The sequence below is a fragment of the Danio aesculapii genome, chromosome 16, assembly GCF_903798145.1.
Source record: "Danio aesculapii chromosome 16, fDanAes4.1, whole genome shotgun sequence".
Classification (NCBI taxonomy): Eukaryota; Metazoa; Chordata; class Actinopteri; order Cypriniformes; family Danionidae; genus Danio; species Danio aesculapii.
The window spans coordinates 2,519,704-2,537,279 of record NC_079450.1 but is presented as its reverse complement, the minus strand read 5'-3'; the positions used below and the strand labels follow the sequence as shown (position 1 = coordinate 2,537,279).

Sequence of the window (17,576 nt, the reverse complement as noted above, 5' to 3'; positions counted from 1 at the left end):
CAGGTCAACTGGTGAAATAATGATGTGATGTGAAACAGCTGATGTCAACAGCTGATTGTAATTATAATTTGATACAAAAACAACATCCAGAAAGGTCCTTTAGGAGCAAATATGGGCTGAGGATCGCCAGTTTGACAACAAATATGTGAGAAAATGAATAAATGTTTAAATAAAATGAATGAATAAAATGTTTAAAATCAATGTTCCTCGAAGAGAGAGAGGAAGACATTTGGATATTTCACCTTTAACAGTGCAGAACATTATTAAAAGATTCAAGGAATCTGGAGGAATTTCAGTGCGTAAAGGACAAGGGTGCAAGCCTAAGCTGAACCGTGATCTCTGATCCCTCAGGCGGCGCTGCATCAAGAATCCTCATTCATCTATAAGCCAGATCACCACATGGGCTCAGGACTACTGCGGCAAACCTTTGACAAGCACCACAATACGTAGTTACATCCACAAATGCCAGTGAAAACTATACGGTGCTAAAAGGAAGCCCTATGTTAACAGTGTCCAGAAGCGCCGTCGACTTCTCTGGGCTCAGAGGCATCTGGGATGGACCATCACACAGTGGAAACATGTACTGTGGTCAGATTAAGCAATATGTCAGGTGTTTTTGGAAAGAAATGGATGCTACGTGCTCCAGACCAAAGAAGAAAAGGATCATCCAGACTGTGCCCAGCAACAAGTCCAAAAGCCAGAATCTGTCATGGTATGGGTGGTGTCAGTGCCCTTGGCAAAGGTAACCTGCACTACTGTGATGCACCATTAATGCTGAAAAGTACACAGAGATTTTGGAGCACAATCTGCTGCCTTCTCCTCCAGGTACGCCCATGCATATTTCAACAAGACAAAGCAAAACCACATTCTGCACACATTACAGAGTCCTGCTGCGGAGGAGGAGCATACAGGTACTGGACTGGCCTGCCTGCAGTCCTGACCTGTCTCCAATAGAGAATCTGTGGTGTATTTTAAAGTGCAAAATGCGAAAAGGAAGACCCCGTACTGTCGCCCAACTTAAGACTTGTTTGCAGGAAGAATGGGACAAAATGACACCTGAAACACTTCATCACTTGGTATCTTCAGTCCCTAATCGTCTTTAAAGTGTTGTGAAAATTTATGGCAACATTACAATAAATGCTTTACTATATAAACTTTTTTTGAAATGTGTTGCAAATACAAGTCAAAGTCAATTTAGAAATCACTACTTTCTGTTTTTTGTGTGTTGGTGTTTGTGTTCCTCAGCAGTGTTTGAGTTCCTCTGCAGTGTTTGTGTGGTTGGTGTTTGTGTTACTCTGCAGTGTTTGTGTTACTGTGCTCCTCTCGGACAGCAGATCTTGTTTTCCTCCTGCAGAAAGCATATAGAGCGGCAATGGGGACGCAGCTGAGTGATGAAGCCAGCAGCAGAGCGATGAACACCTGTCCGTACACTGGATACTCCTTCACCACGGATTTACCCTGACACACAACAACAACAACAACAACAACAGCAACACACATACACAAATATCAGCACAATATTTTTCACTGCTGTAACAGTAAATGCTCATTATACTCTGCATTGTGGTTTTTTATTTCATATAGAACGTGTTTTGGTTGCTTTTATTTGTGTGTTTGGTGTTTGTGTGGTAACTATGGTGTTTGTGTGGTTGTGATAGTGTTTGTGTGGTTGTGATGGTGTTTGTGTGGTAACTATGGTGTTTGTGTGGTTACTACAGTGTTTGTAAGGTTGTGATGGTGTTTGTGTGGTTGTGATGGTGTTTGTGTTGTTGTGATGGTGTTTGTATGGTTGTGATGGTGTTTGTGTGGTTGTGATGGTGTTTGTGTGGTAACTATGGTGTTTGTGGGGTTGTGATGGTGTTTGTGTGGTTACTATAGTGTTTGTGTGGTTACTACAGTGTTTGTAAGGTTGTGATGGTGTTTGTGTGGTTGTGATGGTGTTTGTGTTGTTGTGATTGTGTTTGTATGGTTGTGATGGTGTTTGTGTGGTTGTGATGGTGTTTGTGTGGTTGTGATTGTGTTTGTGTGGTTGTGATGGGGTTTGTGTGGTTGTGATGGGGTTTGTGTGGTTGTGATGGGGTTTGTGTGGTTGTGATGGGGTTTGTGTGGTTGTAATGGTGTTTGTGTTGTTGTGATGGTGTTTGTGTGGTTGTGATGGGGTTTGTGTGGTTGTGATGGGGTTTGTGTGGTTGTGATGGGGTTTGTGTGGTTGTGATGGGGTTTGTGTGGTTGTGAAGGTGTTTGTGTGGTTGTGATAAGGTTTGTGTTGTTGTGATGGTGTTTGTGTGGTTGTGATGGTGTTTGTGTGGTTGTGATGGTGTTTGTGTTGTTGTGATGGTGTTTGTGTGGTTGTGATGGTGTTTGTGTTGTTGTGATGGTGTTTGTGTTGTTGTGATGGTGTTTGTGTGGTTGTGATGGTGTTTGTGTGGTTGTGATGGTGTTTGTGTGGTTGTGATGGTGTTTGTGTGGTTGTGATGGTGTTTGTGTGGTTGTGATGGTGTTTGTGTGGTTGTGATGGTGTTTGTGTGGTCGTGATGCTGTTTTAGTGTTTGTTGATTGTATTAGTGTTTATGTGATTGGTGTAGTGGGTGTTTAAGTGTTATTATGTTTATCTTGAAATTACTTATTGTATAGATGTTCTGTCTGATCTCTCCAGTAATTGTGTAGTTTGTTTGTGTAGTAGTTTGTGCTATTCACCATGTGTTTGTCCCAGGCCTGGTAAGTCGGCGCTCCACCCTGTATATAGTTGATGATGTAGAAGATGAAGAGGCAGAGCAGCAGCAGTGGACTGACCAGCGCCCACATCAGCTTCAGGTACCAGTGCGGACGGTGACCCAACATGTCCTCAATGTCCTTCTCAAACCTGAACACACACAAAACACACAAAAGCAACACATTCAGTTACTCTCATCAGTGTGTACTGTATTAATGAAACATTAAGCCTTTCTGTAGCAGACTAATAGCAGATGTGATACTATCAGCAATGCTAGAGTTGTGGGTTTAATAACCATGAAAAGCAAGAACTCTTAAAATCTTAAATGCGATGATAAACATGTCTGTAAGTGAATTTCATGAACTAATTTGGAGAGGAGCACGTGATATGATTGAGCACGTCTGGCCACTCATCTGTAATCAGTAATAATCCAATCAGACTGATCCTAGTTTACTATAAATGGATCATTTTCTCCCTACTGCTCTATCTTCGTTTGGAAGAATCCCCCCTTCCACCCCATCTCCTCCTTTTCCTCCCTTTTCTAAAGGGGGAGCTCTCGAGACCTACCTGATCTCGGATTTCCTGATATGCTTATCGACCGGGCGGGAGCCCTGGGCTCAAATATCTCCAAGCTCAGGGTTCTCTCCCGGGACAGCATGCCAAACCTGCTTTATACGCCAAGCATATCTAAGTGGGAACTCTTGAAATGACATTTAAAAGCACATTAATGTTAAAAAAATCCATTCATTCATTCATTTTTACTTTAGCTTTGTCCCTTTATTCATCAGGGGTCACCACAGCGAAATGAACCACTAACTTATCCAGCATATATTTTACACAGCGGATGCCCTTCCAGATGCAACCCAGTACTCAATTCAATTCAATTCTCCTTTATTTGTATAGCGCTTATACAATGTAGATTGTGTCAAAGCAGCTTCACATAAAAGGTCACAGTAAATAGGAACAGTGTAGTTCAGTTTGTAGTGTTTAAGTTCAGTTCAGTTTAGCTCAGTTCAGTGTGGTTTAATAATCACTACTGAGAGTCCAAACACTGAAGAGTAATCCAACGATGCGCAGCTCTACAGATCCTGAACCATGCAAGCCAGTGGCGACAGCGGAGAGGGAAAAAAAACTTCACTAAAGGCGGAAGTGAAGAAAAAAAACCTTGAGAGAACAGTACTGGGAAACACCCATACACACTCAAACACTATGGCCAATTTAATTAATTAATTCCCCTATAGCGCATGTGTTTGGGGAAAACTGGAGCACCCGGAGAAAACCCACCAACCCACGCCAACACGGGAGAGCATGCAAACTCCACACAGAAATGCCAAATCACCCAGCTGGGACTCGAACCAGCGACCTTCTTACGGTGAGGCCACAGTGCTAACCACTGCGCCACCGTGTTGCCCAAAAATCAATTTTATATATATATATAGCTTTGATCTGGTCTATTGAACCGTCAATTTAAGTTCCTCAAAATAGCAATGCGCCTCAACACGCCTCCATTTTTAGACCAGAATGCCTATGGGCGCACATATGAGCGCAAATGCATTTGCTGTTTAAACAGCGAGGTGCAAAACGTCAAAACCACTCTTGCGCCAAGCTGAAACTAGCAAACAACAATTGCGTTGCGCCTTGCACCGCATTGCGCCGGGTGTATAATAGGGTCCTAAATGTTTTGCTTGCCTAGAAAATGCTTCTTGATTAAAAGAGCCCATATTATGGGTTTTTGAAAATGCTCTTCCATGTAGTGTGTAACACAGCTCTAAGTGAAGTGAAATATCCAGCTAAGGCTTAAATCTGTAAGTGTACAGTGTTTAAAACTGTTGATTCATCTATAAAAGAGTCGACTCGAAGAGTGCTTCAAACGAGTCGTCTTGATAACGAGTCATTAGGTGTTTCGTGATGACGCAGCTACGAAACACAAGTAGTTGGGCGCGCAAACCCGGGAGATTTGAAACCTGCGGCCCCGCCCACTAACACAGGGAAAAAAAGCCACACAGACACCGGCCGAATGAAGTCACGCTGTGGACGATCATGCCGCCCTCAACCCGAAAGTGAAAACGAAAGTGACCTGTTAGCAAAGTGAGGACGGGGTGTCGCGGATATAACTGAGGACGTGGGTGGTGAGGGAGGTGTCGCAAACGCTGCCCTCCCTATTCTGCCGCCCTCTCTATTCTGCCGCCCTAGGCAGCCAGCTAGGTTGCCTCTATGGACGTGCCCGCCCTGGTGTTGTGTCTTCTGAGGAGGAGGAGGAGGTGTTTGTGTGTGTCTGTGTGAAAAGAGCAGGTAGACTGTGACGGGCTAGGAGATCTCCTCGCCAGTTCTTGGACTTTTTGCTCAATAAAATAGTTAGTCATCTGTATTTTCTAGTCCATCGTCTGTATTTACATTCACCCACTGGCAGCTAAAATCCACTATGAAGCGTGTATGCACTGTGACTACTTTTATATTGTTGATTAGCTGCTGGCCATTTCACTCTGTCTCGCGCTGAAGGCTGTCGGTGTCGTCGACCAATCGCAGCAGGCTGTCATCGGTCCAATCAGCGCAGATTAGCTTCGCGCTGAGGAGGGGTTTGGGAACAAATGAATCACTGACCGATTCATATGGGAGTCGCTGGGATAATTAGGTAAAAATAAATGCAGATTATAAGACCATCAAAGTGTTGTTTGACCTTGCATGCATATTAGACTGTTGTTGGAGACCCTTACAACCTAAATATGACCCTATTTCATGTATAATATGGGCTCTTTAAGAAATTTTAGATATTTGGACTAAAAACAAGACAAAAAAAATCTAAGAAAGGAAAAAAAAATTTTTTTGCAGTGCAATTATGTGCTATTGATATTTTATTGGAGGGTTTAATGGATTTAAGCCATTTCCTATTTATAAATAATGATCAGCTGCAGTATAATTATATATAAAAAAGTACAAAGCTGTCTTTTTTAATAGAAGAAATGCTCCAAGAATACACAATAATAATATCAAGCATTATAATAATCATCAATACACTGATGTGAACACATGATTATGTGATGTAAGTGAAGAATTATGAGTTTAAAGTCTGCAGACTTTACTCCTGGGCATTATAAAAGACTGTCTGACTCCTATAAAATCAGTCATGCATGAATGTTGAGCCAGAATTGTTGACCTTTTGAGACCGTAGACATAGCAGACGCTGATGACTTCGATGAAGACGATGAAGAGCAGAGACAGAGTTGCTGCGTACTCGTTGAATATCGTGAACCAATAGTTTCCAGAGGGGCTGGTGAAGCCCAAACCCAGCAGCAAACAGAGCAGACAGACCAGACCTGGATCACCAAAACACACAGTCACTAACCAGAGTGAAAAACACACTCGTTCAGACTGTGAATAAGTGAGTGCCTTCTCTACACACACTCAAACATAGTTGTAAAATGCTCACCGTTGATAGTCTCATCGCTCAGTGTCCTAGAAAGGATCTTAATGTCTGCCAGTGGTGTAATGATGGCGGTCACGTTTCCCAGCATGCTCCCCATTCCCAGCAGCAGCAGCATGAGGAAGTACAGCACTGACCAGAGCTGAGGAACTGGCATGTTTTTGATGGCCTCGCTGTACACGATAAACGCCAGACCCGTGCCCTCCACCGCCTGCAGATACAACAACCACCATATACAAGTATAACTATACACACATGGGACAAAAATTTTAAACACAAGGGTGAATACTAGGTTATTATATGTGCCAGTGGTAGTTTGCTGTGAGAGTGGTTGTGGGTAGTGATGTGGTAGTGATGTGATAGGGTGGGTTGTATAAGGTGATGTGTATAATGATGCGATAAGATAGTTATGTGTTTGGTTATGTAGGTTGTGATGTTGGTAGTGAGGAAGTAATGTGGTAGTGATGTTAGGGAGGTGCAGGTTGTGATGTGGTAGTGATGTTAGGATGGTGTGTGTGTGTGTGTGTGTGTGTGTGTGTGTGTTGATGCGGTAGTGATTTTCGGGTGGTGTGTGTGTGTTATTGTGGTACTGATGTTAGAGGGGTGTGGGTTGTAATGTGGTAGTGATGTTAGGGATGGTGTAGCTACTGATTTGGGTAGTGATGTTAGGGTGGTGTGTGTATTGATATGGTAATGATGTTAGGGCGGTGTGGAAGTGATGTGGTAGTGATGTTAGGCTGGTATAGTAGTGATGTTAGGCTGGTGTATGTAATGATGTGGTATTGATGTTAGGGTGGTGTGTGTGTTGATGTAGTGATGTTAGGGCGGTGTGTGTGTAGTGATGTGGTAATGATGTTAGGGCGGTGTAGAAGTGATGTGGTAGTGATGTTAGGGTGGTGCAGGTAGTGATTTTAGGGTGGTGCAGGTAGTGATGTGGTAGTGATGTTAGGGTGGTGCAGGTAGTGATGTGGTAGTGATGTTTGGGTGGTGCAGGTAGTGATGTGATAGTGATGTTAGGGTAGTGTCTGTGTTGATGTGGTTGTGATGTTAGGGTGGTGTGGGATGTAATGTGGTAGTGATGTTAGGGTGGGGTGAGCAATGTTGTGGTAGTGATGTTAGGGTGGTGCAGGTAGTGATGTGGGAATGTTGTGGTAGTGATGTTAGGGATAGTGTAGGTACTGATATTAGGGCAGTGTGGAAGTGATGCGGTAGTGATGATAGGGTGGTGTGGTAGTGATGTGGTAGTGATTTTGGGCTGGTGTGGGTAGTGATGTGGGAATGATGTTAGGCTGGTGTATGTAGTGTTGTGGTAGTAATATTAGGGCGGTGTGGTAGTGGTATGGTAGTGATTGGTATGGTAGTAATAGTGATGTGGTAGTGATGTTAGGGTGGTGTGGTAATAATAGTGATGTGGTAGTGATGTTAGGGTGGTGCGGTAGTGATAGTGATGTGGTAGTGATGTTAGGGTGGTGCGGTAGTGATAGTGATGTGGTAGTGATGTTAGGGTGGTGCGGTAGTGATAGTGATGTGGTAGTGATGTTAGGGTGGTGCAGGTAGTGATGTGGGAATGTTGTGGTAGTGATGTTAGGGATAGTGTAGGTACTGATATTAGGGCGGTGTGGAAGTGATGCGGTAGTGATGATAGAGTGGTGTGGTAGTGATGTGGTAGTGATTTTAGGCTGGTGTGGGTAGTGATGTGGGAATGATGTTAGGCTGGTGTATATAATGATGTGGTAGTGATGTTAGTGTGGTGTGGGTAGTGATGTGGTAGTAATATTAGGGCGGTGTGGTAGTGGTATGGTAGTGATTGGTATGGTAATAATAGTGATGTGGTAGTGATGTTAGGGTGGTGCGGTAGTGATAGTGATGTGGTAGTGATGTTAGGGTGGTGCGGTAGTGATAGTGATGTGGTAGTGATGTTAGGGTGGTGCAGGTAGTGATGTGGGAATGTTGTGGTAGTGATGTTAGGGATAGTGTAGGTACTGATATTAGGGCGGTGTGGAAGTGATGCGGTAGTGATGATAGGGTGGTGTGGTAGTGATGTGGTAGTGATTTTAGGCTGGTGTGGGTAGTGATGTGGGAATGATGTTAGGCTGGTGTATGTAATGATGTGGTAGTGATGTTAGTGTGGTGTGGGTAGTGATGTGGTAGTAATATTAGGGCGGTGTGGTAGTGGTATGGTAGTGATTGGTATGGTAGTAATAGTGATGTGGTAGTGATGTTAGGGTGGTGTGGTAATAATAGTGATGTGGTAGTGATGTTAGGGTGGTGCGGTAGTAATAGGGATGTGGTAGTGATGTTAGGGTGGTGCAGGTAGTGATGTGGGAATGATGTGGTAGTGATGTTAGGGTAGTGTTTGTGTTGATATGGTTGTGATGTTAGGGTGGTGTGGGTAGTGATTTGGGTAGTGATGTTAGAGCGATGTGTGCAGTGATGTGGTGGAGATGTTAGGGTGGTGTGTTAGTGATCTGGTAGTGATGTTAGGCTGGTGTGGGTAGAGATGTGGGATTGATTTTAGGCTGGTGTATGTAATGATGTGGTAGTGATGTTAGGGTGGTGTGTGTGTTGATGTGGTAGTGATAGTGATATGGTAGTGATGTTAGTGTGGTGTGGGTAGTGATGTGGTATTGATATTAGGACGGTGTGGTAGTGATGTTAGGGTGGTGCAGGTAGTGATGTGGGAATGATGTGGTAGTGATGTTAGGGTGGTGTTTGTGTTGATATGGTTGTGATGTTAGGGTGGTGTGGGTAGTGATTTGGGTAGTGATGTTAGAGCGATGTGTGTAGTGATGTGGTGGAGATTTGAGTAGTGATGTTAGAGCGATGTGTGTAGTGATGTGGTGGGGATTTGAGTAGTGATGTTAGGATGGTGTGGGTAGTGATTTGGGAAGTGATGTTAGGATGGTGTGGTAGTGATGTGATAAGATCATGATGTGTCAGCTGATGTGGCTAGTGATATGTTTACAGTGTCCAGTTCCGCCTCCAGACTGCAGTCCTGGATCTTGTCAGTGATGGTGCTGAAGATGTCAGGATGAGTGCTGTTCAGTTGACTGATCCACGCCGTCACGTTCTCAACACTGATGGTCCCCTCCGACAGATCGAATGTGTTGAGCAGCAGCAGCCTGTTCCTGCAGCACAAACCACAGAAAACATCAGCAAACCAGTCTGATCTGAGCTGAAAATACTCTGGTATTACAAAACACATCCTGACCAATCATTACCATTACATTAGAGACTGCTTTTAATTTCTGAATTCAATATTTGTGATGAAGTTGTATTATTACTATACAGAAAAAAGAACATGAAGGCTGTATACAGTAGTATAACGAACACCATTTTCTCTCTGTGTAGTTCTGTAAATAATTGAGTAATAGTTTCCACAGACGTCAATTCAGTGAATGAGTCTTCAAAGGAAACAAGCTTAACAATAAGCTCAGGTTGTAAAATCAGTCGTTTAATGTTTGCAGGGAGTGTGTTTGTGCATCTCAGACTTCCTCACCGCTCCAGACAGCTCTCATAGTTGAAGGTGGCTTTGAAGCCGTAGATGGCGAAGGTTACGACGCTGGCGAATATAGACGTGCCGCTGTTTATGAGTGAAACTGCGATCGCCTGCTTCTCGAAGTCATTATGATGATGATTATAGCTGGAGAAGGCGATCAGAGAGCCGAAGCCCAGACCCAGAGAGAAGAAGATCTGAGTCGCAGCGTTTATCCACGTCTGAGGATTCGCCAGCTGCTCCAACTGAACACACACACACACACACACACACACACACACACACACACACACACACACACACACACACACATAATTCAAACACAAAACACACACAAAAATACAACCATAAAATACAAAGATGCACACAGGCATGCACACACATACACAATACAAACACAAAATACACAGATGCACACGCACACACAATACAAAAACAAAATACAAACACAAAACATACACATGCACACACACAAACAAACAATAAAACACAGAATATACACACACTCACAAAATACAAACACAAAATGCACGCACAAACATACACACACACAAAAATACAAACACAAAATACACACACAAAAAATGCAAACACAAAATACACACACAAACACACACAATAAAAACACTAAATACACACACAAAAATACAAACATGCGCACACACAAACACGCATACATACACAAAACAAACACAAAACACACACACAATACAAACACAAAGAACACACAAAAAATACACGTACACACAATACAAACAAAATACATACACAAAAATACAACGCGCGCACACATACAAACACGCACACATACACAATACAAACACAAAATACACACATGCACACACGATACAAATACAGAATACACACAAAATATAGAAACAAAATACATACACAAAAATACAACGCACGCACACATACAAACATGCACACATACATGATACAAACACAAAACACACACACTCACACATACACAATACAAACACAAAATACACACATGCACACACGATACAAATACAGAATACACACAAAATACACACACACACAAAATACACACACAGTACAAACACAATACACACACACACACAAAAATACAAACACAAAATACACACACACATACGCAATACAAACACAAAATAAACACACAAAATGCAAACACAAAATACACACAAAAATAAAACGCGCGCACACACAAACACGCACACATACACAATACAAACACAAAATACACACACAAAAATTCAAACAAAACACAAACACACACACACAATACAAACACACACAATATAAACACAAAATACACACATGCACACACAATACAAATACAGAATACACACACAAAACACAAACACACACACAATACAAACAAAATACACACACAAAATACAAACACAAAATACACACACACACTCAATACAAACACGCACACACACACACATCCAAACACAGACACACACAGGTTATTCTACAGTTATACCCATGACATTAGATATACTTGTTGAAGCTAATAAATAAACCAACGAGTAAATAAACAGAGTGAGTGAATAAACACGAGTAAGTGTTTACACAATCAACACAAACAAATTCAATGTTAAATACATAATACTTGCATAAATAAATGAGTGCATAAATTAATTGATAACACACACACTAGTACAGCTATCTTTATGGGGACTCCATATCTGTAATGATGTTTCTACTGTAGTCTGTATATTCTCACCTCTAAACCCTCACAAACCCTCTTTACCCTTTCAAAATACTCCATTCTGACTGATTTATGAGCCATTTACCTCACTGGGACCAAAATAACATCCCCACAAAATCAAAATGTACTGGTATTGCTATACTTGTGGGGACATTTGGTCCTCACATTGAAGGAATACAAGGAACACACACTGTTTTAATTCACACCTAACTAATAACCAGCAGTAATGAGCAGAGGTGTTTCTCACTTTAGGTGTGAACATGTACTTGACTCCGTTCCAGGCCCCGTGCAGAGTCACTCCGCGGATCAGGTAGATGAACAGAACCACGTATGGAAACGTAGCGGTGAAATACACAACCTGAACAACAAAGATTAAACCATCACAGACTTACTTTAAACACATTATAGTCATAATAATACAAATATTTAGATGTTTTTGGACATTTTTTTTGTAATAATTCAATGACCAAGAACCCAAAAATGTTTTTATGACGATAAATAAACACGAACAACATTGAACAACATTCATTCATTCATTCATTTTCTTTACGGCTTAGTCCCTTTATTTATCCTGGGTCGCCACAGCGGAATGAATCGCCAACTTATCCAGCACGTTTTTACGCAGCGGATGCCCTTCCAGCTGCAACCCATCACTGGGAAACATCCATACACACACTCGTATACTACGGACAATTTAGCCTTCCCAATTCACCTGTACCGCATGTGTTTGGACTGTGGGGGAAACCAGAGCACCTGGAGGAAACCCACACCAACACGGGGAGAACATGCAAACTCTACACAGAAATGCCAACTGACCCAGCCGAGGCTCGAACCAGCGACCTTCTTGCTGTGGAACAGCACTACCTACTGCGCCACTGCGTCGCCCATTCTTTGACATATTTAAGCTAATATTTGTGTTTATGTGTGTGTGTTTTGTGTACGTCTATGTGTGTGTGTGTGTGTATGTATGTATTTGTGCCGGTGTTTCAGTGTATATGTCTTTGTGTGTGGGTTTCTGTATGTGTACTTGTGTTTCTGTGTGTGTGTGTGTGTGTGTGTGTGTGCCTGTGTCTCCGTGTGTATGCATGTGTATGTATGTGTCTCTATATGTTTATCCGTGTATGTGTATCTATCACTGTATGTGCATGTATATTTTTTCTTTGTGTGTGCGTGTGTTTCTGTATGTGTTTGTATGAGTCTGTGTGTGTGTGTGTATGTCTCTATGTATATCTGTATATGTGTGTGTATCTCTTTGTATGTGTTTCCCTGTGTGTGTGTGTTCCTCTCTCTGAATGTGTCTGTGCGTGTTTTTCTGTATGTGTCTATATATGTGTGTATGTATGTGTGTGTATGTGTTTATCTGTGTGTGCGTATGAGTGTGTGTCTGTCTGTGTGCTTGTGTGTATGTCTATGTATGTGTGTTTGTGTGTATGTGTGTTTCTATATGTGTGCCTGTGAGTGTTCTGTATGTGTCTATATATATATGTGTGTCTTTGAGTGTGCGTTTCTTTGTCTGTGTGCGTGCGTTTGAGTGTGTGTCTGTGTGCGTGTGTATGTCTATGTATGTGTGTCTATATATGTGTGTGTGTATGTGTGTGTCTCTCTGTATGTGTGTGTATGTTTGCGTGTCTATCACTGTATGTGTGTGTATATTTGTTTTGTGTTTCTGTGTGTGTCTGTATCTCTTTGTATGTGTTTCTCTGAATGTGTGTTCCTCTCTCTGAATGTGTATGTGTGTCTCCCTCTGTATGTGTTTGTTTGTCAGTGTATATCTGTACGTGTGTGTGTCTCTCTCTGTATGTGTGTTTGTATATGTCTCTGTGTGTGTGTTTATATATGTGTGCCTGTGAGTGTGTTTCTGTATGTGTATCTATATATGTGTTTGTATGTGTTTGCGTATGAGTGTGTGTATGTGTCTGTCTGTTTGCAAATGTGTATGTAAGTGTATGCCTCTGTGTCTATATGTGTGTGTGTGTACGTGTCTCTGTGGGTATGTCTGAATGTGTCTGTATATATATGTGTGTATCTATTTGTGTGTGTATGTGTTTCTCTGTATGTGTGTGTTCCTCTCTGAATGTGTATGTATGTGTGTCTCCCTCTGTATGTGTGTCTGTGTATATCTGTATGTGTGTGTCTCTCTGTATGTGTGTGTCTTTGTGTATCTCTCTGTATGTGTTTGTGTATGCATGCTTGTTTCTATACATGCGTGTGTCTATGTGTGTGTGTTTCTATATGTGTTCTGTATGTGTCTATATATGTGTGTGTGTGTGAGTGTGTTTCTGTATGTGTCTATATATGTGTGTGTGTGTGTGTTTATCTGTGTGTGTGCATGAGTGTATGTATGTTTGTGTATGTGTGTGTATATTTGTTTCTTTGTATGGGTGTGTGTTTCTGAATGTGTTTAGCTGTGTGTGTGTGTGTGTACGTGTCTTTGCGTGTATGTCTGTATGTGTGTGTCTGTATATATGTGTGTATCTATTTGTGTGTGTGTTTCTCTGTATGCGTGTTCCTCTCTCTGAATGTTTGTGTGTGTGTATGTTTGTTTCTGTATGTGTATGTATGTGTGTCTCTCTGTATGTGTGTCTATGTGTATGTTTGTGTGTATGTGTCTATATATGTGTGTTTATGTGTATGTGTCTCTCTATATGTGTGTTTGTGTGTGCATGTGTGTGTCTATATATGTGTGTCTAGATGTATGTTTGTGTATGTTATGTATGTGCCTATATATGTGTGTCTGTGAGTGTGTGTTTCTGTATGTGTGTCTATATATGTATTTGTGCATCTGTGTGTGCGTAGGTATATGTAAGTGTATGTCTCTGTATGTGTGTCTATGTGTGTGTGTGTGTGTGTGTGTGTGTGTGTATGTCTCTTTGTATGTGTGTTTGTGTGTGCATGTGTGTGTCTATATATGTGTGTCTAGGTGTATGTTTGTGTGTCAGTGTATGTTCTGTATGTGTCTATATATGTGTGTCTGTGACTGTGTGTTTCTGTATGTGTGTCTATATATGTATGTATGTGTGTGTGTGTATCTGTGTGTGCGTAGGTATATGTAAGTGTATGTCTCTGTATGTGTGTCTATATATATGTGTGTGTGTGTGTGTGTATATGTCTCTCTGTATGTGTGTTTGTGTGTGCATGTGTGTGTGTCTATTTATGTGTGTCTAGGTGTGTGTGTGTGTGCGTGTGTGTGTGTGTATGTTCTGTATATGTGTGTGTGTGTACCACGCCGGTAGACTTGACTCCTCTGACAATGAAGAGATATACAATGACCCAGGCCAGCACCAGACAGAGCGCCTGCCCCATGTGCAGCCCGCCGCCGGACTCCTCCATGGAGGACGAGATGTTGAGCGTCTCGCGGTAGAAGAAGAACTGCGTGGGTGAAGCCACTGCACACTCCTCCACAAACCCTGTCCGGTTACTGTTCACGGGACACTCGGCCCACGGCAGCACCGACTGGACAACAAACAGAGAAAAACCGCAGGACAAACTCTTACTCTTACAAAACACTGCTCTTCGGGAATGTCTCAGGAAGTGCTTTGAAATGTGCATTTTTATCAATGTTTGACATAATCTCAACTGAAACACAAAGAGAGGGCGGGACATAGAGCAGCTCCTCCCCTTTTTAATAAACAGTCAATAGCGTTTTGTTTTGTCACAGCTCTGTCAGTGAGAGTGATATCAAATGACAAGCCAATGAGAAGAAAGATGCGGGGCATGTCAGACACTGCAGAGAATAAATAATAATGACTTAATTTAAACAAAAACAATTATTGAATTGAAGATAGTTTCTAATCACAAATTAACTAACATTCATCAATTTAATGCATAAATGTATGTCTTGTCAGTCACTGCAGAGTGCACATTTTATGTGTGCACAGACCTGGAAGGAGTGGAAGAGGTACCAGAAGCTCCAGGCATTGATGACGTTGTAATACAGACAGAGGTAGAGTGAAGTGATCACACTGGCCACACCTGAAACACAGACCACCATCATCACCATCATCATTATCATCATCACTATCATCATCATTATCACCACCATCCCCAACATCATCATCACTATCACCATCACCATCATAATCCCCAACATCATCATCACCACCATCATCATCACCCTCACAGTCATCATCACCATCATCATCACCATCATCATTATCATCATCATCACCACCATCATCATTACCATCATCATCGTCACCACCATAATCATCATCACCATCATCTCCAACATCATCATCACCATCATCATCACTATCACCAACCCCAACATCATCATCACCACTATCATCATCACCATCACAGTCATCATCACCATCATCATCACCACCATCATCTTCATCATCATCACTATCATCATCACCACCATCACCATCATCATCATCATCATCATCATCATCATCATCACCATCATGATTATCATCATCATCACCACCATCATCATTACCATCATCATCGTCACCACCATAATCATCATCACCATCATCTGCAACATCATCATCACCATCACCATCACTATCACCATCACCATCATCATCCCCAACATCATCATCACCACTATCATCATCACCATCACAGTCATCATCACCATCATCTTCATCATCATCACTATCATCATCACCACCATCACCATCATCATCATCATCATCACCATCATGATTATCATCATCATCCCCAACATCATCATCACCACCACCATCGCAGTCATCATCATCATCACTATCATCATCATCACCACCACTATCATCATCACCATAATCATCATCATTACCATCATCATCTTCATCACCATAATCATCATCTTCATTGCCATCATCATCATCATCATCACCATCATCAACATCATCACTACCATCACCATCATCATTACTATGACAGTTATCATCGCCATAATCATCAACGTGATCACCACTATCACCAACATCCTCATCATCACCACCACCATCATCATCACCATCACCACTATCAGTTATCATCACCACTATCATCACCACCAACATCTTCATCACCATCACCACTATCACCATCATCATCACCATCATGACTATCACCATCATCCCCAACATCATTACCATCATCATCATCACCATCATCAGCACTATCATCACCATCATCATTACCATCATCAGCACTATCATCACCATCCCCACTATCACCATCATCATCACCATCATCATCCCCATCATGATTATCACCATAATCCCCAACATCATCACCATCATCATCATCAGCACTATTATCACCATCATCATCCCCATCATCATCCCCATCACCATCACCATCATCATCATCCCCATTATCACCACTATCATCATCATCATCCTCATCATCACCACCATCATCATCACCATCATCAGCACCATCATCAGCACTATCATCATCCCCATCATGATTATCACCATCATCCCCAACATCATCACCATCACCATCACCATCATCAGCACTATCATCCCCCCAACATCATCCCCAACATCATCACTATCATCATCATCATCAGCAGCAGCAGCACCATCATGATTATCACCATCATCCCCAACATCAGCACTATCATCATCATCATCATCACCATCATCATCCCCATCATGATTATCACCAACATCCCCAACATCATCACCATCCCCATCATCATCATCACCATCATCATCACCACCCTCATCATCATCACCATCACCACTATCACAGTTATCATCATAATCACCATAATCATCACCATCCTCACCATCACCAACATCTTCACTATAGTCTTCATCATCATCATCACCATAATCATGACATCATCACCCTCATCATCATCATCATCATCATTACCATCATCACTACCATTATCATCATCACCATAATCATGACATCATCACCATCATCATCATCATCACCAGCATTACCATCATCATTACCATCATCACTACCATCATCATCATCACCATCATCACCATAATCATCCTCACCATCATCATTACCATCATCATCACCATCATCATCACCATAAACATCATCACCATCATCATCACCAGAATCATCATCTTCATTACCATCATCATCGTCACTATCATCACCACTATCACCATCATCACCATCATCACCATTATCATCACCATAATCATCATCTTCATTACCATCATCATCATCATCGTCACTATCATCACCACTATCACCATCATCACCATTATCATCACCATAATCATCATTTTCATTACCATCATCATCATCATCGTCACTATCATCACCACTATCACCATCATCACCATAA

General features: G+C 41.9%; 1 protein-coding gene across 1 annotated transcript in view; it reads right to left on the bottom strand.

Annotated features, from left to right (window-relative positions):
- Nucleotides 1-822: 822 nt before the first annotated feature.
- Nucleotides 823-17,576, bottom strand: part of LOC130243069 (sodium- and chloride-dependent transporter XTRP3-like) — a 23,160-nt gene continuing 6,406 nt past the window's right edge. The window contains exons 3-11 of the mRNA XM_056475115.1: nt 15,213-15,304; nt 14,555-14,785; nt 11,580-11,690; nt 9,634-9,875; nt 9,100-9,262; nt 6,141-6,345; nt 5,868-6,027; nt 2,698-2,863; nt 823-1,458 (exon numbers count right to left, since the gene is read on the bottom strand). Of these exons, the coding sequence (XP_056331090.1) occupies nt 1,291-1,458; nt 2,698-2,863; nt 5,868-6,027; nt 6,141-6,345; nt 9,100-9,262; nt 9,634-9,875; nt 11,580-11,690; nt 14,555-14,785; nt 15,213-15,304 (1,538 nt within the window). The 3' untranslated portion in view covers nt 823-1,290. The remainder of the gene's footprint in view (nt 1,459-2,697; nt 2,864-5,867; nt 6,028-6,140; nt 6,346-9,099; nt 9,263-9,633; nt 9,876-11,579; nt 11,691-14,554; nt 14,786-15,212; nt 15,305-17,576) is intronic.